This window comes from Paralichthys olivaceus, chromosome 2, assembly GCF_024713975.1.
Source record: "Paralichthys olivaceus isolate ysfri-2021 chromosome 2, ASM2471397v2, whole genome shotgun sequence".
In the NCBI taxonomy this organism is placed as follows: domain Eukaryota; kingdom Metazoa; phylum Chordata; class Actinopteri; order Pleuronectiformes; family Paralichthyidae; genus Paralichthys; species Paralichthys olivaceus.
Window position 1 is genome coordinate 2,294,461 of NC_091094.1, and position 20,711 is coordinate 2,315,171.

The 20,711-nt window shown below is 43.7% G+C and overlaps 2 protein-coding genes across 2 annotated transcripts; both read left to right on the forward strand.

The window, feature by feature from the left end:
* Nucleotides 1-4,980: 4,980 nt before the first annotated feature.
* On the forward strand, nucleotides 4,981-9,738 carry pck1 (phosphoenolpyruvate carboxykinase 1 (soluble)). The gene is made up of 10 exons (XM_020113089.2): nucleotides 4,981-5,118; nucleotides 5,450-5,763; nucleotides 6,182-6,366; nucleotides 6,518-6,721; nucleotides 7,040-7,227; nucleotides 7,348-7,510; nucleotides 7,594-7,818; nucleotides 7,933-8,064; nucleotides 8,154-8,249; nucleotides 8,451-9,738. Exons 2-10 carry the CDS (start codon nucleotides 5,540-5,542, stop codon nucleotides 8,906-8,908), a joined length of 1,875 nt encoding a protein of 624 aa, XP_019968648.2. The 5' UTR covers nucleotides 4,981-5,118; nucleotides 5,450-5,539; the 3' UTR covers nucleotides 8,909-9,738.
* Nucleotides 9,739-14,694: 4,956 nt separating this feature from the next.
* On the forward strand, nucleotides 14,695-20,468 carry cfap91 (cilia and flagella associated protein 91). The gene is made up of 17 exons (XM_069516066.1): nucleotides 14,695-14,917; nucleotides 14,990-15,054; nucleotides 15,296-15,432; nucleotides 15,528-15,587; nucleotides 16,065-16,121; nucleotides 16,220-16,398; nucleotides 16,881-17,058; nucleotides 17,363-17,520; nucleotides 17,614-17,769; nucleotides 17,857-17,972; nucleotides 18,052-18,165; nucleotides 18,250-18,321; nucleotides 18,506-18,652; nucleotides 18,731-18,952; nucleotides 19,046-19,194; nucleotides 19,299-19,390; nucleotides 19,696-20,468. The coding sequence occupies exons 1-17, from the start codon at nucleotides 14,842-14,844 to the stop codon at nucleotides 19,878-19,880; spliced, it is 2,163 nt and encodes a 720-aa protein (XP_069372167.1). The 5' UTR covers nucleotides 14,695-14,841; the 3' UTR covers nucleotides 19,881-20,468.
* Nucleotides 20,469-20,711: the final 243 nt, after the last annotated feature.

Genomic DNA, 20,711 nt, shown 5'->3' on the forward strand with positions numbered 1-20,711 from the left:
GCATTGACCTTCATTTACACACTGTGTTAAAGGTCCAGTGTGTAGAATTTAGTGACATCTAGTGTTGAAGTGCAGCTGAACACCCCTCACCCCCCCCCTCTCCTTACAAACATGAGAAAGAACCTGCGGTGGCTTCAGTCGTCATTAAAACTCACAAGGTTTTAGTTTGGACTAATGTGAAAAACATGGCGGCCTCTGTAGAGAGGGTCCCCTCCATGTAAATATAAAGTATTTAAATATAAAGTATTTAAATATAAAGGGTCTTTTCTGGGGTAAAGAAAACTACAATTCATACAATTTAGATGAAACGAACTCGTGAAAACATCATGAGGATGATTCTACATTAAATTTCTGCCAATAGATCCTCTCACCTGAATCTTTCACACTTGACCTTTAAGTTATTTGATCTTTATTTTTATTCTTCTTTCGAAACTCGCTGAAAGGTTGTCGTATGTTCAAAGAAGGAACTCGATAACTTCTGGAGCAGATCCAGTTTCGAGGGTGGATCTAGGAAACGTTTTGATTTTTTAACACTTTAACACACAGGGCATTGTTTTCAAGAGCTTTGTGAATTTCTAAAGAAGTGCTGCAGAAACTTTAAAGAAAAACTATCCGGCATATTTAGAGGATCGATTTCTAAAGCAGATTTCAGACATTCATTGAACTCTGGAGATTTTTCCACACGTTTCCTGGACGGGCCGTGTGATAACACAAATGTCCGAATCGGTTGCTCTTGACTCTCGCTCGAGTTTTCCTGTCAGCTCACTAGTAAAATGTCCGAGTGAGTTAATGTGAAGACAGAAGTTCACAGTGAGTGAGTGAGTGGCTGGACGTGAAACTGAAAGAAACCAAACATCTGACATTCTAGTTGATGATAATGAACTTAATATAATTACTTTTTGGACAAAGACAAGAAATCTGATCATGTTTGCATCAAGAATCTTTGTCCGTTCGTTTTGTGTCTCTCAGCTCCGTCCCGTCTTGTGAACCTGTCGACCACAGCAGCTGCAAACCTACAAAAACAAGTCAACAGGAAGGAGGTGAGATAACATATCTCCTCATGTTGAACACAAAGCCTGGTTTATATTTGACACTTTAATGCACTGGAGGTTTCCAATGTATAAGCTCAGGTTAAACATACACAGTGCAGACATAAACCATATCTGAGGATGTCCTAACCGCTGAGAAACATTTTGTCCCGACGTCTGTTTTTATCACGAGACGAGAAAACAGCAGCTTTGCATCTTATTTAAACTTTGCTGCTGTTTTAAATTTAATTTGTGTGCCACCTCAATGTATTACTATTATGCAGTGGTGTTATTATTCAGACTTTTATCGTAGCTCATGTTTTTATTTTACGTTCATTTTCTACGACTGTTCACTGTATAACTTTTTTTATGTAACTTCAACATTTGATTCAATGTTTAATGTGTGAAACGTGCAACATAAATACGTTTAATATTATTATACCAGGGATTGAAAACATTTATCTATTTATTTTTTTATCTTTGTATTTTCATGCACATAAAAAAAGCGTGAAAGTGCATCAGATAGAAATAATCACATTATTATTGAGTTTTATAATAACTTGCTGACATGTTGACATGTAATTGTTACTTGCGTATTGTTTGAGGTGCATGTGAGGGGAAAGTTGAGTCAACACATTTATTTAAAACAATGTTGCTGCACCAGTCAGACGCTAACGCACAGACGCACAAACACACGGCTCACAAAACAACATTATCAGTTGTTGTTGAGCAAGTTGCACTGAGGAAAGTTGATCAGTCAGCGCTGCCGTATCAGTGTTTGTGTCCAGAGAGGGGCTCGTAAATGTTCTGAGCTACACACACACACACACACACACACACACTAATCCATACCATAGAGTGTCAATGCAAACCACTGCTTGAAGTCATCCTGCAAATACAAAAACAGAACGGAATAAAACTTAATATTTTATATTGTAGCTGCAGAACTGCTGCTGTAATCTTCTGGTGTGTGGCCATCACAGTGGAGCTGTTTGTTGTGAACACACCGAGACACCACTGGAACAAAACTCATCTCAATGAACTTTAACACAGAGATTCCTGTGGAAAGTAAAATGGTGCGAGGAGCTGAATTCATAAAAACTGGTGGATGAGCTGAGGAGGAGAAGAAGGTCACGAGTTGGTCGTAATCGGACCCGTTCACTTTTATTCTGAGCGAGCGATGGTGTGAATGAAGCATTCACTTCCTGTGGGGCAGGAAGTCCACCGAGAAATCTTTCTACTTAAAATGTCATCAACTGCTCGTTTACTTCTAATTAGTCGACCTCTGTGGAGGTTATTAAGAAAACTGTATCAGACAGAGACAGAACCGAAGAGGTTGAGAAAAGTTTGTTTCTGGTTGTAACTTGATAAATAAAGTCTTTCACAGTTTTCAAAGAATCTCATCTGAAAATGTTTTGAAAGCTTCGTCTGTCTCGTCACTTTTATCCGATAGCGAAGACTTTCCTACTTTATATCACGTACCACAAACATTTCCTAGTTTTGTTGTGTGATTACTGAAAATCCTCGACTGATTGTCGGAGTGTAAACCAACGTGTGTTCAGATGTGTGGTAGTTTGAATCCTGTGAGATGTTCAAGGTCTTCTTGTATTTGATACGGCAGGACATACTTTATATTTTCCACGAAATCCTTTAGATACAGCTGCAGGTATTTTATAACCAACAACCAACCAAAATGCAATACACTTTAAATTCAAGATTACCTCCAAAATTCAGATATCATCATGATCGGAGGTGGATAAATATCCCCTGAGTAATTATTGACAATCTAAATGGAAGCGTCGTCGGCAGGTCGAAGCTCCTGAGGTGTTTTTATCACCGTCGACAGGCTGTTACACAATCGAGACGGTTGTTCAGGAAACACCTGAGCAGAGGTTCTTATGTAACGTTGAACGTTCGTCTTGGGCCATGAATGAACTCGAGTCACATATTTAACTCTGTCACCGGTGGAGTCTAATGACGGAAAGGCTGAGGAGCTGATATTCATTACTTCTGAAAAACCACTTCTACAGAGTGATGTCGTAACTTAAGACTCACGGGTGAACTTCAAAAGAGAAGCTAACGTACGAACACACACATCCCTGCAGGCTCGTACATGCCTGTTAATGACCATGTACATTTTGTTCTGATATAAAATAAGACAAATCAAAATGCACCTTGGATTCTAACATGATAAAGTTACGTGTGCTTCATACACAGTGATGAAAAAAAGACAACGACTGAAGAAAGTAAATCATCATCTAACAACCAGCTGACACATCTAACGTCTAACAACCGATCCAGGTTCTCACTGTTGCACCAGATTTCGTTTTCAGTGTTTCTTGGAAAAGTATAAAACAAAAGGAGATGGGACGTATTCTCCTCTTCTCCCAAATCGTTGGATTGTAGATAAGACGATGCAACATAACTCAGGGCCGTGTGTCTGCAGAGACACAGGCAGCAGCACGACGAGAGAGCGCTGAGGACGATCAGAAGTATTTACTGAGGGAGAAAATGTTGAGCAAATATTGTCCAACTAAAAATCCAACCTGCAGAAGAAGAGTCAAGGTCTCTGAGGCCAAAAAAAACAAATGTTCAAAGAGTTAAACATGTTTAAACGGAAAATACAACATGAGGATATTTTAACTGAAAGTTTAAGACAAGATACGTGAACTGGAGATTTTAAGGTTTTAATATATGAACACATAGAAGTGACATCAGATCTAAGGAGGCATCAGAGGAGAACGTTAGCTGAAAGAGAAACGTGTCATTTTAATCATGACGGAATAACGTGATCATCAAAACTACAACCGTCAAACCTTTAAAGGATAAATGTGTGTGTGTGTGTGTCCTCAGCTGCTACACACACACACACACACACACACATTTCCCTCCCTGACCCTTGACCTCACAAGGGCGAGCCTCTGTCAGCCGGCCAATTAAAAGGAAGTCAGCCGGCGCTGCCCACGTCACAGATCAGGATCACAATGTCGAACCCTGAACTTACATCATTTAGTGACGTGGGTCAAAGTTCAAAGTTGTGTGTGTGTGTGGGGGACAAAGAAATCTGCAGAAGAGTTTTACAGCTTAATTCAGTCGTCAGTGTAAAGTAAAGGAGGCTGAGATTTCATTTTGTTGGTCTCTCTGTTATGTATTTTTATTTATTTCTAAGAGAATAATTTATTGATCTTGTTGCACGTTCATATGAGTTTGTGTAATTCGATGCAGATGTAAATAGAAATGTAGATGAATTTAAAGGTGGTTTCATAAATCAGAAACCAAAACTAAACTTCAGTTAAAGAGACAGAATAGAAAATGTTGGAGTTTAGAACAAATTAATAAAAATCAAAGAACAAAACTGACACTTAGCAGATTTACACAGGTAATTTAAACCTGGGTAAATCAAGTCAGAGGGAAATGACTCCTTTCCATGTTTGTTGCACTAAAGTAACTGTGTTGGTCTGACTGTAAAAGTTAAACTACTTAAAAAGATCCATTCAAATTGTTTAAATTAAATCACTTTTGATTGTATTAAAACCTGGTTTCATCATAAATTAGAATGAATCCTCTTCATTTAACAATCTCCCCTGTATGAGTGTGTTACAGTGGTGACAGTGTGTGTGTGTGTGTGTGTGTGTGTGTGTGTGTGTGTGTGTGTGTGTGTGTGTGTGTGTGTGTGTGTGTGTGTGTTCTGGATGTTGTCCAGCTCCACAGCTCCTCAGTTATCAGCTCGGGGGGGGGCAGAGAGAACCGGTTACGTGAAGACGATGTTACGTACCGTTGCTGATTAATAATTTCCCCAGCGGCCTGTGACACGCTGTGTTTTTCAGAACAACTAGTTCATGGAAGTAACCTGCAGGAGGAGTCTGATCACCCCCCCCCCACACACACACACACACACCTCCTCACACACCCTCACCCCTCCTCCCCCTCTTAATGGGAATCCCAGCCTTTAAAAAGAAGGAACCCTCTGCAGCAGACACAACTGACCGAGAGAGGAACAGACCTCAGCTCTCTCCTGAAAGCAGCCGACAGACCCCTCAGCTGATGAGGCCAAGCTAAAGGCTTCCTGCTCCGCAACCAACTCCTGAAGGTAACAAGCCTGATTTCTCTTTCTCTTGCTCCTCAGCGGAGATGCACGGGGAAGCTGTTGCATCATCTGCAGAGGCAGCAGCAGCAGCAGCCTCGCTCAGCTTGTTCAGGACACGTCTGCTCTCGTGTGAAATACTTATCACGCAGTCTTTTGAATTTTAAAACGAGCGCTAACGTTGACATTTACCCTGTGACGTCCTCACATCCCTTTGACCTTTGGCCTCCACTCTGTACCATCATGCATTTCACCTTGATTCAGCAAAGCATTTTCACTTTTTGGTTGTGACTGAACTTGTTTTTCTCCTCTTTCTTTCCCGTCCTCGACCTTTCAGGCTCGTCCGCTCCTCCTATTCCTCTCTCATCTCCTTCTCTCTGTCCATTGGCCCGCTCGCTCGCTCTCTCCACTCCAGACCACCTCCGACATGCCTCCTCAGCTCCAGTCCCAGAACCAGAGCGGACCCAGGGTCCTGCAGGGCGACCTCAGCGCCCTCAGCTCGACCGTCAGGGAGTTCGTGGACGCCAACGTGACCCTGTGCCAGCCCGACTCCATCCACATCTGCGACGGCTCGGACGAGGAGAACCGTGCCATCCTGACCCAGCTGGAGGAGCAGGGGATGATCAAGAAGCTCAGCAAATATGAAAACTGGTGAGTTCTCCTGGAGTTCAGGTTCAGTTTTATATCATGAGACTGTTTTATTGTAACATGTGAAGGGTCTTCTGAGTGTTTGTTGCTGAGTGACTGTCTCTGTTTTCCTAATGCAACCTGCACGTCATGTTGTTGATACAGACAATGAGCACCGTAAATAACATGTTATGGAAAGAATTACATTCCTGAAAACCTGTAAATCCAGCTTGTTCAGTCCGACAACACCTGACATGCCTGCAGCCATCGCAAAACATGAGCTCACACAGCTCGACCTCAGGCGACAGATTATCATCATGTCATTTAATACATGTTTTGAGTACGTTCGTTTTATACCCAGGCGTGAACTTGTTTAGACTTAGAGAACTAGAAAGGGAGAAAAATTGAAAGATAAAAACCCGGTGTCATCTTCCTCCTCTAGCTGGTTGGCCAGGACCGACCCAAGGGACGTGGCTCGCGTGGAGAGCAAGACGGTGATCGTGACCAGGGACCAGAAGGACACGGTGCCCACGCCGCTGGGAGGGGGAGTCAGCCAGCTGGGACGCTGGATGTCCCCGGAAGAGTTCGACAAGGCCATGGCTCAGCGGTTCCCCGGCTGCATGAAAGGTGGCGCAGAGAAAATAAAATGTTTGATTCCAATTTCCCTGAAAGTCGTGTTCGATAGAATTAACAAACGTGTGGAAACCAAAAAGAACCTTTTGGGAAAACTTCAGTGAGGTTCAGTTTAATTTGAACTTGTGTGACTCTCTGTCCTCAGGCCGCATCATGTATGTGATCCCCTTCAGCATGGGTCCGGTGGGTTCCCCCCTCTCTAAGATTGGCGTGGAGCTGACGGACTCTCCCTACGTGGTCGCCAGCATGAGGGTGATGACCCGCATGGGGAAGGCCGTGCTGTCGGCTCTGGGAAACGGCGACTTTGTCCGCTGTTTGCACTCCGTTGGCTGTCCTCTGCCGCTCAAAGGTATGTTAGCAACATCAACCTGTTTGGGACAAATACTGTGCAAATACTTTACTTCTGTAACTACTGCTGCTACTGCAGTTTCCATTTAGTCTTCCCTTATGAAACCACTTTTAAATCCCTCATAAATATCGTCCTTCCAAACATGAATTGTTCTCTGAGAAATCAAAACATCTCATTTCATGAAGAAACACATCCTGAATCCACCTCTACACGTTAATACAACTGCTTAAACATGTAACATCATATATTTTCCTCCGTCTTTTAAAAACAAACTGTCCACTGATTAAACTGTAACCACTCTCCTGCCTCGTCATTCAGAGCCCCTGGTGAACAACTGGCCCTGTAACCCTGAGGAGACGTTAATCGCTCACATCCCCGACCGCAGGCAGATCGTTTCCTTTGGCAGTGGTTACGGAGGAAATTCGCTGCTGGGAAAGAAATGCTTCGCCCTTCGCATCGCCTCACGCATCGCCAAGGAGGAGGGGTGGCTGGCTGAGCACATGCTGGTAAGGAAAAGGAAGGAATACATGAAAACAAGTTTAGCATTCAGGGATCGATTCCACCCTTCCATCCAAAACTCTACAACCTATCCAGTCTCACCAAACTAAATATTTCTCCCCGTTCAGATCCTGGGCATCACCAACCCTGCTGGAGAGAAGAAGTACATGGCCGCAGCCTTCCCCAGCGCCTGCGGGAAAACAAACCTGGCCATGCTCTGCCCCACGCTGCCGGGCTGGAAGGTCGAGTGTGTGGGAGACGACATCGCCTGGATGAAGTTTGATGATGAAGGTGAGAGGGGACAGACACTCGAAAGTTCAGTTTAACATCAGGGACGCAAAGAAATATTCACTTTTCCCATTTCCCTTCATCAGGCAACCTACGTGCCATCAACCCAGAGAACGGCTTTTTCGGCGTTGCCCCAGGAACCTCGGCCAAAACCAATCCCAACGCAATGGCGACCATTGTCAAGAATACCGTCTTCACAAATGTTGCCGAGACCAGCGATGGCGGTGTTTACTGGGAGGGGATGGACCAAGCGCTGCCTGAGGAAGTCACCATCACGTCCTGGAAGAACAAGCCCTGGAGCTCAGAAGATGGTGAGACCTGTACAGAAAGATTATTGGTTTGAAGATACTATAATCAAAACTCTTAAATCTAACTGGACAAGAATTAGAAATAACGCTTACACTCGTGTCTCCCTCTCTTCGCAGGTGAACCCTGTGCTCATCCCAACTCTCGTTTCTGCACTCCGGCCGGTCAGTGCCCGATCATTGATCCGCAGTGGGAATCCCCAGAGGGAGTCCCCATCGAGGCCATCATTTTTGGAGGGCGCAGACCAGAGGGTGAGAAGGAACTGGGTGGAAAACCTGGAAACTATAAAAACGCTAATGCTAAAGACTCTTGTCTAACTCGTGGCTCTGGTTGGTTTCAGGCGTCCCTCTGGTGTACGAGGCCTTCAGCTGGCAGCACGGAGTGTTTGTTGGAGCGGCCATGAGATCGGAGGCCACTGCTGCAGCTGAACACAGAGGTCAGAATCTTTTCATTCACCACAAACGTTTATCTGAGTCTTATCATGAATTAATTCGATTCTTCCCAGCTGAAGGATCCTGGTTATTATTTAACAACTCAAACTTCTGTTTGCCTGCACACACATCAGACACACTTCACTTTACTGTAGTGTGCTGATGGAAAGATATTCACTCATCCCCGGTCTCCATCTTCTCTCCAGGAAAGGTAATCATGAACGACCCGTTCGCTATGCGCCCCTTCTTCGGCTACAACTTTGGACAGTACCTCTCTCATTGGCTGAGCATGGCTGAGCGTCCCGGTGCCAAGCTCCCCAAGATTTTCCATGTCAACTGGTTCCGCAAGAGCCCGACCGCCGGCTTCCTCTGGCCCGGTTTTGGCGACAACATCCGCGTTCTGGACTGGATGTTCAGGAGGGTGAACGGCGAGGCCGGCGCCACGCTCTCCGCCGTGGGTCACCTGCCTTGCCACGGCTCCCTGAACCTCCAGGGTCTGCAGGGCGATGTGGACCTGGATGAGCTGTTCTCCCTGGATCAGGAGTTCTGGCAGAGGGAGGTGGAAGAGGTGAGGAAGTACTTCACCACGGAGGTGAATGACGACCTGCCCAACGAGATCACACATCAGCTGCAGCTCCTGCAGCAGAGAGTGAAGCAGATGTGAGGACGGAGGAAAGAGAAACACGTGTTGGGCATGTTGGTATTCTACAGTTTGTCCTTCACATTCGAGAACGGAGAAGATGGTGTCTGCTTCCTGAAGGCAGTGTCTTCAGGAAGCTCCGCATGCATCAACATCCGTCGTTGTGCCAATGACACCACGATGTATTGCAAATTAAATTGAATAGAACTCAGTGGAGAACATGTCAGAAAAGGATTTTAGATCAGAATGTCAGAAAAAAAAGATAAATATGATAAATTCTTCAACAGAATGTGAGAATTTCTCACATATTTCATTTTACGAGGGACTCACTTTCTTCTGAGGATTTCTTACTTCGAGGTATTAACGAACAAATTAACTCAAAGAGAAATAATTAATTCATTTGTTTGCTAGAAATCATCTATTTGTTGAGATTTATTTTGGGGGGAAAAAGATTCTGGGAATATTTACCTGGGAATCTTCGCATGAACAAATGAAACATTCGTCATTCATCCTCACTGGCTTGTACCGGGACTGCTGATCTGAAGTCTGTCCTCTCAACTCTCACTCTCTGCTGCACAAAGTTTTAAACTTTTGTTTAAACATATTGTCAAACTGCTCAACTGCTATTTAACAGTAACTTATTATGAATGCACATCACACAGTCCTCACCATGTGGATTCTTATGGAACAAAGAGTAAACGAGTCCAGGTTCACTCAGCACAAGTTTGTTAGATATGTTTTCTGTACCTGATGTATTTTTTTGTCTTAAATTATTTTTATACTGTCTCAGTCTCTAGGTTCTGTTTTGTTTTACTCTTGAATAACACAGAACAAAATAAAGGTATTTAAATGTATCAGTGATTCAGCCTCGTTTTTTTTTTTTTTTAAAGGGTCTTGTCATTATTACAGAGGAGCGTCACTAACGGTCCAAATAAAAAATAAAAATGTCCTCGGGAGGAGTTAACGGACAGTGGAGACAGGCAACAAAATCGTGATTCAGGATAACGAGAGAATGAAGCAGCATCAGAAGTTTTTATCTTGTTAGTGTCTGATGCAAAATCTAAGAACTTGAGAGTCCTCACACTGAAGTGTTGCACGGTGCTTCTTTCTTCCTGAAGCACATTGTGAGGATTATCTTATCTTAAACAATCAACCAGGACAGAACAGCGTCTGATCACCAGTGATACAAATCATTGGAGGGTGATAAACCTCAATCAGGCAATGTTTACTTTTAATATTGTTATAATGCCAATTTACAATGATGCATAGTGACGCCACGACGACATCATTCCCATCACACACACACACACACAAACAAATAAACATAGGTTCCGTCCTGATGTGTTGCTTTTCATCATGACATCATGTATTTACTGGTTCCACTGGTTCAGACTCAAGCTGAACAACATTCTGTCGACAGCGCTCTAAAACTCTAACGTCACACAAACAACAGATTCAATGATTCTACGTTAACCACAAACCCTCAGGGTGAGTGTGTGTCTGTCCATGTTGTTGTGTAAGACGTTAATCATCGCTGACTTGTTTTTGACACCGTGTGTGTGATCTGGGTCTTTTGTGTTCGTGTACCGTGAAACACTGAGGACAAGACACAAACAACAGTGACCTTAAACATTAATAACGGGTTTGACAGATTGTGCAGGAATCTATTGTGTCTGACGTCTGAGGCATAATCCATAAATTAAGACTCTTGAGTCTTTGCTTGGCAACTTATTCATTAAGATTTTTTCTGCAGCTTAATTACGTTCAGTCTCGGAGCCCGGTGGCTCGGTCGTGTGACAACAAATTCATTTCTGGCAGCAACTTATTCGCCTCCACGTGACCTTTAAAGAATAATAAACGCAGATGTTTCAGTGGTGAACCTTCACCTCCCGTTGACTTTAAATCCCCGGGGGTGAGGGATCTTCCTCTGGCGAGCGAGGCAGCGTATAGAGCTCAACTTTAAATCACGATGTTCGCCTTGCCTTTGTGTGACGGTGCGCTCGGTGGTACACGATGGATGGATGGATGTGATCCTGTTCGCCTGAAATCTATTTTTGTTACGTTAAATCCAGGAAATAAGAGGAGGGAACAAAAATATGTCATTTGAAACCAGGAAAGAAAAAGACAGATGAAGAAAGATGATTTGTGGAACTCTCTCAAAACTTAAACCAAAGATGATGCCACAGAAAGCAACGCCAATGAGATCAGGTCAAAGGAAACGACGAGTTGCACCGTCCAGGAGGGACAATCACCTCCTGGCTGCACACATGAACTTTTATTTTGACCCTTCTTTCAAACCAGTTTCAAATAAATACGGATTGTAAAGCTGCATGTTTCTGAATGAGATTCTCTATGAATGAACGGCAGCAGACGATAGAGGAGCAGTGATAGAGGAGCAGTGATAGAGGAGCAGTGATAGAGGAGCAGTGATAGAGGAGCAGTGATAGAGGTGCAGTGATAGAGGAGCAGTGATTTGTGAGCTGCTGACTCTGCTGAAGATAAAATACCTCAGCTCTTATCAGTGGAGGTGTTAATGGACTGTACTGTTCTAACGGTGCCAATGAAACATTAAAGATTACAACGAAAAGAAATGACGCGACTTTGGAATCAGATCGTTCTTCAGGTGACTGACCCACATTATTGAAATTTAGGGACTTTGTGACTTTGTGAGAAACACGACTTCATCCGGACACAGAGACAAACGGCTTTTTCCTCTTTTTCAACACAAACTTGAATTAATGTGTTTGTTCTAATGTTGTTTTATCTGGTTTTTGAAGCATTTTCAGTTTGTTGTCATCACCTTCACACTTTAACACTGACCACGTGCATTAGAGGAGACTTTACTGATCACGTGTCACATTCTGGATCATTGCACTGAAGATAGAAAAATGATTTACACTAAAATAATGAAGAAAGAGCACAAAGAGATGTAATGAAGCAATGAAACACGGACGTATCAAAGGTGAGGCCTTATCTGTGTGTGTGTGCGACACACACTCATGCAGGGTCCAGTCGGACAATAACCCACGACTGGACGTCAGCGCTGATGAGGACACTGATTGCTGAAGGATAAAGTCAACGAGAATTTCCTGCAGTTTCCTGAAAGTTTCACACGTCACTGAAACTACGTCAGAAACTGCATGTTCAGAAAAACAAGAGTAAACTGTGAATATGTGATTTAATGAGAAAAGTACTGAGTCTAGTTATTTTTTCACTAAGTTATTTTCATGCAATCTGTGACATGAACATTTGTTCGAAATCTGCAGTCACAACATTTTCATTGTCTCTGCTCACATGTCGGCCTGCACACGAGGAAACACATTCAGAGGACGAACACGAGGAGACAGTCTCCGTCCTGACTGAAATATATCCTGAAATTAAAAAACGTCCTGCCGCAGGACAGTGAAAAGCAGAATCACTCGAATGATCCTCGACTGATCTTTGGATTCAGCTTCAATCATCAACCTAATCACCTCGTTCATCATTTTACAACTCATCTGCAACCTTTTCATCAGCTCAGCCAAGTGAGCAGTAAAGCGGCCGGAGCGGTGTTTGTCTGACGGGCACAGAGTCAAAGTGTGAGGCAACACAGTGAGCGTCAGAGAGCGGAGAGACGGACTGATAGTGGAGCCGGTGATCTGATAAACCCCCCCCCCCCCCCCCCGAGGCCGGAGATGGAACCAGAGGAGAGTCACTCACTGTGAAGCTGATGACTCACTTTCATTCACTGATCACTCACTGATCACTGACAGTTTCACCACCGACCGATCTCACCAGCTCACCTGACGACTCAGAGTTTCTCTCAGGTGAAGGCTGAAGCTGATCAAGTCTCAGGATTTTGAATTCCATCCAACCAGGTCTCAAGATATCTGAGTTCGAATCCGGTCTCAGCTCAGGTCAAAGGTCAGGGGACAGGTCCACACAAATCTCTTTTGTCTTCATATATGTGAGACTCAAATCCTTCCAGACAACAAGTCAACCCTTCAATTCTTCACTTTCAAATCCAAACTTCAAACATTTATCTCTTATCTCTCATACAACTGATTATTTACACTGAATACTCACATTTATTTACCGTATGATCGGTTTTATCGTTCTATTTTCCTGCTTTAGTTCTTTCTGTCTTTCTAAACTTCCCTGGGATCCTCTATGATTTCTTTTACAAACACAATTCAATTGAATTGAAAAACTCCAAAAAGTTCAAATCCAGTCGCGACCCGGGTCAGATCAAGTCTTTAAGACGAAGTTTGATTTTTGTTGTTTTACTGACGGGTCCCACTTTTAACTTATTGAATTTAAATCCAAGTCTCGAGTCCAGACACTCGTCCAAGTCAATGAAAATAAAATCCACGTCTGTCCTCGTTGTTGTGACGTCTACGGCTTCGATTTATGTCTGTTTCTTTTAAATGTGTGACGAGTGTCTGGCAACTCGATAAAAGTAAAAACGTGTAGTACACACAGTATCTAAATATGTATATATATCAGTATACAGTATCTACATTTATGTATATGAGGCGATATCCACTGATTTGTTCAGTCAGTCTCCAGTCCTCAGTGTTTGAGGCACACGAGGTAACAAACAGGGTCTTTGTCTCTTTTTATCTCCTTCCCTCTTTCCTTTTTTCTCTCCTTCCCTTGTTTTATTTTCTCTTGAACATTATTAAGCTGTAACACATATCAGTTCTTATCTTTCTGTTTCCAGGAGGTTTTGAAACTCACTGAGTCCTGATTACTGAAGAGGTCACGTCTTCAGGGCGGGTTCAGTATATTTAGTTTTGACTGATGAACATCTGCTGAACAGAAAGAAAGAAAACCTGTGACAAAGAAATTAAAATTAAAACAAAGATGTTTTTCAGTCAGACGACTAAATAAGGAAATGGAACAGGATGTTTGGAATGCAGAAGTGCGGTATTAAAAATAAATCTACATCATCTCGTTGTTATTGTCATGTAATAGTGTGAAACTTTAAAAATCACATGTGCAGTTTTCTGATCAAGCAAAATGAGAATAATTTGTGTATTAATCTGAATCACAATATAAATGATCTCAAGCTGCTTTACTCAGATCTGGAGGTTTTACAGGTGCAGGTTGATTAATGACAGATTTTGATCATTTGTAGTTTTAAATAAAAATATATATTTTAGTTCGTTTTTATGTTTATTATTTTCAGTCTCATAGTAGTAGTAGTAGTAGCAGTAGTATTAGTAGTTGTAGTATTAGTAGTAGTAGTAGTAGTAATAGTAGTAGAAATAGTAGTAGTAGTAGTAGTAGTAGTAGTGGTAGTAGTATTAGTAGTTGAATTATTATTATTATTATTATTAGTAGTAGTAGTAGTAGTAGTAATAGTAGTAGAAATAGTGGTTGTAGTATTAGTAGTAGTAGTAGTAGAAATAGTAGTTGTATTATTATTATTATTATTATTAGTAGTAGTAGTAGTAGTAGAAATAGTAGTTGTATTAGTAGTTGTAGTAGTAGTAGTAGTAGTAGTAGAAATAGTAGTTGTATTATTATTATTATTATTATTATTATTAGTAGTAGTAGTAGTAGTTGTAGTATTATCATTATTATTATTAGTAGTAGTAGTATAAAACCATAGTCGTGTCATGACCCTCTCAGTGTGTGATGGCGCCCTCTGCTGGTGACTTCATATTGATGTAAAGATTTTACTTTGGTAGGGAACAGAGTAGTTGGAAGTTTCCTTAAGATGAATCAGTGCCACTCAAATAAAATAACATAACTTATACATAACGATAAATAACTAATAACCATCCTCAGCTTCATCTGAAGGATTTACAAAGTGAATGAAGTCTGGTTTTTGACGACGTTTTATTGTGACGGTTTGATTTGGTTTCCGGCTGTGTGTGTGTTGGTTGACCGTCTCCATGGTGACCGGACAATCAGCTGATCTGCAGCAGGAACAGTTCTTTTAAAAAAAAGTTTTTCCTCTCAGAGTGAAAATGAATGAATCCGTCACCGTTTGCAGGAAGAAGCCGAGCGACACGAGGCGTCAGCGGGTTTATGACTTCCTGTACGGTGAGTTCGCACGCAGGCTAACGACCCGCTAGCTTAGCATGTTGAAGTGAGGCTTTGATGTTTCTGCCGCAGATCCGGTTCACACGGTTTCCTCTGAGGTCGACCACGTCCGGTCCAGAGCCTCCACACACCGAGTGGTGAGTTTTTACTGGATGAGGTCAGATCCTCAGACTCTGCTGAATGAAGAAGCCTCTTCTCTATCATCAAAGGACCAAAGGAGAACAAAGGAATACTCAGTGTATACAACTAAAGTAGAATAAAACAAGAGGATTCAACCAGTCCGTTGATTTAAAGTCATAAAAATTCATGTTCAGACATTTAGACGAACAAACACACCTGATGAGAAGCTCCAGCCCTGATTCTCTCTCCCTGACTCAGTGTCGAGTGCCTAAGTTTGGCTCCATGTTCAGCAGCCTGCCTCACCACCCAGGGTACACTCTTCAGCTGAGCCCCGCCGACCCCATCCCACCGTCTGTGGACCGATCCTGGCGAGGCCCCGGGGAGCAGCACGCAGGGTAACGGCAGTTTCTGAGCTGTGTCCGGGAAAAGTTAGATTACTCATTTCACTTTTGAACTGTGGCCTTTGGTTGTTGATTGTTGTTCTTTTCAGGGTTATTCCAAGAAGGCAGGATGGGCGTGTTGGAGCTGATCGCTGGAAATACTTTCAATGGTTAGATTCTAATATGAAGCTGGTGGAATAAAATCATTAGAGCCCGACTGATTGTCCTGAAAACAATATTAGGGAGTAAAACATTTCCAGTACAGATAAATCCACAAATACGAGATATTTAAAAAATGGTCATTGATTCCTAAGAAGTCGATATATCAAACCCCTGTTACACCGAAATGCAATCGAAGTTTGATATTTTACACTTTAACCATAAACTTTGTTACAAATAACAATTGAAACATAAATACAAGCAAATATATAGAACTAGAATTCAGAAACGTTAAATTTCAACATACTCATTTCTGCATTGTTTATTTAGTAAACTAAGTTTTCATATCAGCAAACAAACACAGATACCGATGTGTCGGCAAAAGACTCGAGGATAAATCAGTCTGGCTCGTGATGATATAACATTTCTGTGATCTGTACAAATCCACATAATCTCTGATCTGGTTTCCTCCGTCCTGTTCCCCTCAGTCCTCTGATTCCCTCGACACAGCAGCTCCTCCCTGATGCCATCTATGCTCTGCCACAGTAAGTTCAGCAGCTTCCTCACATTCAGTTATTTTCCATCCGTGTACGTTGTCCTGGTAACTAGCGGAGGGTACATCCTCTCTTTTTTGTCACCTCAGAGAAAACTTCGTAACGCCCGGTGGAAAAGATGCAGAGCAGCAGCCCACACACGTCACTGTGGGGGTGCAGACGGACTACAGGGAGAGCGAAACGCAGACGGACCCATACAGCCCCGAGTACGTGATACGACCGGGGACGACTCCGACAGAGCTGCTGCTACTGGCTCCTTTGACTTGGGGTAAAAAAATCAGATATTAAGATCGTCATCAGTCACAATCACTCAAACCAGTTTATCTGGATCTGCACCTTAAAGGTCCAGTGTGTAAGCTTGAGGTGAAAGGATCTACTGGCAGAAATTTAATGTAGAAAAATCCTCATGATGTTTTCACTAGTTTCACCTAAATTATATGAATTGTAGTTTTCTTTACCCCAGAAAAGCCCTTTATATTTGAATACTTTATATTTGAATACTTTATATTTAAATACTTTATATTTACATGGAGGGGACCCTCTCTACGGAGGCCACCATGTTTTTTACATTAGTCCAGACTGAACAAACTAAACACCTTCTGAGTTTTTATGACAACTGAAGGTTTGGAAGGGGAGGGTGAGGTGAGGGGTGTTCAGCTGCAACGTGAAATTTCAACACTAGATGTCGTGAAATTCTACACACTGTGCCTTTAACTCACATCCAAACCCTGTGGTGACTCCTCCCCTCAGGTCATGGTCTGCCCGCAGGCCTGGCAGAGGTGGAGATGATCGAGCGGGCTCGGGCCAAACGAGTGTGGGAGGCGAGTCTCCCTCCGCTGGACGACCTGAGTCAGCTGGACAAGAGGAGGAGGAAGATGGAGGAGATGGAGGCCAGAGAGTGGGCGTTCAGAGAAGAAGAAATCCAGAAGTGAGTGGAGCCGCTCCTCAACCAATTCATGATTACCAATCAGAAAATAACATCAACATAAATAATAAACCACCTACCTGTGGGTGGATGATGGATGGGTAGGTGTCATGTCATCCATCATAGCTTGTTTCCACTGCCCCCTAGTGGTACAAAAAGTAATAGTCATCAGCGTATAAAGCAAAGAGAATAAATGCTAACACAAGGGTTTGAAGGAAATGGTCGACGTATCCACTTCTTGGCTCATTAAGCAACATCCTCTTAACGTTTCCAATGTAAAACACGTGTCTCTGTGGGCGGTGGCCAGTTTGCAGGAGTCCCGTCTCGCCGTGCTGACGGACCTGCTGATGCAGAGAGGCGAGGCCCTGGGAGACGTCACCAACCAGAGGCTGAACCGAATCTTCTCCAAGCTCCAAGAAGACAGGCAGAGCAAACTACACAAGACCCACAACGACTACAGCAGGTGTAAGACAACCACTGCCCCAACGTGGGGGAAAATATGTGTCCCTCCAGGTTTTGATTTCACTCACTGTTGATCTGTTCTTCATGGTTGTGCAGCTCTGAGGAAACTGGAAGTGAAGCGGAGGAACCTGAAGGGGCAGCTGCAGCGACTCGGCTCTAAAGACTCTCAGTTCTTCCCTCGCACTCCCAGGGGCACGTTCACCAGTGCTCACAACAATGTGTCACAAAACCACCGCTCAGACTCATACGAAGGTCTGAATGTAAAATACTTTTGGACGAATAGAATCGAGCATCTTTCATCTACCGTTTAAATAACTTATAACTTTCTATCAATCGCAGTCCTGGTCGAGCTGGAGGCCGAGCTCTCTGCCTCATTCAGCGAGACACGGGTGAAGAGATCCAGTGTGATCCGGCCCTCCTTGAACAAAACGTTTGAAATGATGAAGACGTACAAGGTAAACCAAAAATAATTCCCCCACGGAGCAAATCCCTGAAGCTGTAAATACACGAGTGTGACTGACTGTGGCTCCGCAGGATCTGAGGGAGGAGCAGAAGGAGCAGAAGACGCTCAAGCCGTTACGTTTTCTGGTCAAGAAGGAGAAGCCTGTTCCTCGTCCGGTCACTCCCAGAGTGGAGGAGCCAGCGGAGGTGAGTCTCTGAGTCCGATCCCCACTCGCCTTGATCGTCCCGCGTGATGGTATTTAATTGATATGTTCACATGATCTTCGTCAGGGAGAAGAGGAGACGGAGCTCGCTGTCATCCACCTGCAGAAACTGCTGAGAGGAAGAAGCGTCCAGTACGAGGTGTGAACACGTCTGCAGCCACACGCATGTGTTTGTCACATGAGTGTGACTTATTTAGATATATTGTAGCCTACATACAACATGGGCAGTATACAGTAAACATCACCCCCGATGCTTTTCATTTAAAGCCCCACAGACATGTTTCACGTTGTTAACTCATCGCTGTGTCTGTGTTGTTGCACAGATGTTTCAGGGCAAAGAAAACCACACCGATCTGATCCAGGATCTGAGGTCGGGCCTCGCTCTGCAGAGAGAGGAGCAGGGGCTGCAGGAAGCCGAAAGGGAGCGGATAACCACCCTGAAGGAACAGAGAGACAAACAGAGACACGAGGTGAAACTGTCAGACACTCACGTACAAACGGTTTTTAACTTTTTACACTCTCCTCACGCCGTCTCTTTCCTGTCTCAGAACTCTCAGAGGGAGGCGTCCCAGGACAGAGTGATCGGCGAGACCCTGGAGAACGTGTTGGACACCTTGTCCAAGGAGCTGATTCGTCTCCAGGAGGAGCGGAGGATCCACGCCTTCACGTTGCTGGCCGAGAGAGAGCGCCGCGTTCGAGAGGCTGAGGAGAGCGGCAGGAGGCAGCTGGAGGAGCAGAGGCGCAGAGAGGGAGATGAGATCTTCAGACAGGTGCGTCCATGTTCTCTGAGCATGTAGAGATGTGTGGGCAGGCGGGGGACATGTTTTAATGTTCGGCGTGTCTGTGCGTGTGCTGTGTCACAGGTGGTGCAGGTTCACCAGGAAACTGTGGATTTGTATCTGGAGGACATCATCTTGGGAGCTGTGGAGAAGACGGCGGACGACCAGGCGAGAAAAGAGATCCGCAGGAGGGCGAAGGAGATTAACGACATCACTTACGCCGTGGAGGAAAGGTAACGGACGCCTCAACGTGTCCGCTCGATCTTCTGTATCGAAACATTTAAACCCAAAAATAACAACCGTGTGTGTGTGTGTGTGTGTGTGTGTGTGTGAGAAGCAGGGACAGTCTTCAGTCGGAGGAGATCGTGTCAGAGCTGGTTTACAGTTTCCTCGTCCCAGAGGTGGAGAAGATCAACATCAGGAAAAAAGGTTCGTCAGGTTTTTCTGTTTCAACACAAACTAACTTGAAAATGCTGATATGAAACATTTAAATAATAAACATGATAACGAAGAAACAGCTTTATTTAGTGACCATGCAGTGACTAAATTCAGATCACCCTGTGAGATTACTCATTATCCGCATGAGCAGCAAGTTTCACCTGTTCAAAGATTTTACTGTTTTGTGTAATCGTGCCAACGGACGGACAAACGGCATGAACACACAATCTCCTTGGTGAAGGTAATGAATGAGAAGGTAGAAAACACTCACTGACTTTATTTTTTCTCTTTCTCAGTTCACGTGCAGCAGCAAATGCACTTGCAGGTCGCTCGGAGCATCATCAGTGAGGCTGTGGAGAATTCTGGGAGGCCTCACACCTCTCTCCTCCTTCCCCCTGAAAAAGCCTCCGCTGTGCAGATGAGCAGCGGAGAGCGGGATCAGCAGCAGGAAGCCGAGCAGCTCCTCGACCACACCGAGTAGAAACTAAAGAATATGAAACCTGCGGAGGTAGTTCCACTCTTCAGCCACTGAGAGGCACTGTTACTCTAAATTTAGCAGAGTTCTGACTGATTCATTTTTACGGGGAGGTGTTTACCTTTAGTTCACGCTTATTGAAGGAAATGAGCTAAAGAGAAGATCCGGCTGAGGTGAAGTGCAGAGTTCGTCTCAAATGACTTTGATGAATTCCCTACGACCTCAGATCTCGTCTGGACGATCATAAAGTTAAAGATAACTTTGCAGTCGAGGCTCCTCAGCTCTGATTCTTCCTGTCTGACAATCTCAGACTTTTAAAACTAAACTTTAAAACTGAAATTAAAAACCTTCTGGAGACCTCTCTCAGCTTCGGTAGCAGTTTTGTTTTTCTGTTGTTGAGGAACAATGTGACTCCTGCTTCAGCAGCCGCACACTGAACCTTCAGCCACGGCACAAAACACACAAACTGAGAAAACAACCGGGTGCACATATGATTTTGCAGAACAAGTATAATCGGTTTTCTTTGTGTTGCCTGTTGCAAAGTTTTCTTTCTGCTCAAATAAATGAGTCTCAGCTGCATCAGAGCTGTTTAAATACTGTTGTTGTTAATTGGACTGAACCACGTTGCTCCTGCATCCAGGGGAGAGGAGCTGTTCCTGCTCCGATTGGTTTGTTCGGATCTTTTTCACAACCGTGTTCACACCATTGAGAATCACTGATTTAATATTAAATAACTAACTTTATTGACACAGTTTATCGAAAGAGTTGAGTCACATAAACGTTTCCCTGCCTGTCTCAGTTAGTTCGACTCAGCTCTCTTGTGTTTGAGATTAGTTG

Bases quoted from the DNA above. Each gene is read 5' to 3' on its own strand.
- pck1 (XM_020113089.2), top strand. From the start codon at position 5,540: ATGCCTCCTCAGCTCCAGTCCCAGAACCAGAGCGGACCCAGGGTCCTG. The intron at 6,722-7,039 runs GTATGTTAGCAA...CTCGTCATTCAG, and splicing joins CTGTCCTCTGCCGCTCAAAG to AGCCCCTGGTGAACAACTGG. The intron at 7,511-7,593 runs GTGAGAGGGGAC...TCCCTTCATCAG, and splicing joins GATGAAGTTTGATGATGAAG to GCAACCTACGTGCCATCAAC.
- cfap91 (XM_069516066.1), top strand. From the start codon at position 14,842: ATGAATGAATCCGTCACCGTTTGCAGGAAGAAGCCGAGCGACACGAGG. The intron at 15,433-15,527 runs GTAACGGCAGTT...TGTTCTTTTCAG, and splicing joins CCCGGGGAGCAGCACGCAGG to GGTTATTCCAAGAAGGCAGG. The intron at 18,953-19,045 runs GTGCGTCCATGT...GCTGTGTCACAG, and splicing joins GAGATGAGATCTTCAGACAG to GTGGTGCAGGTTCACCAGGA.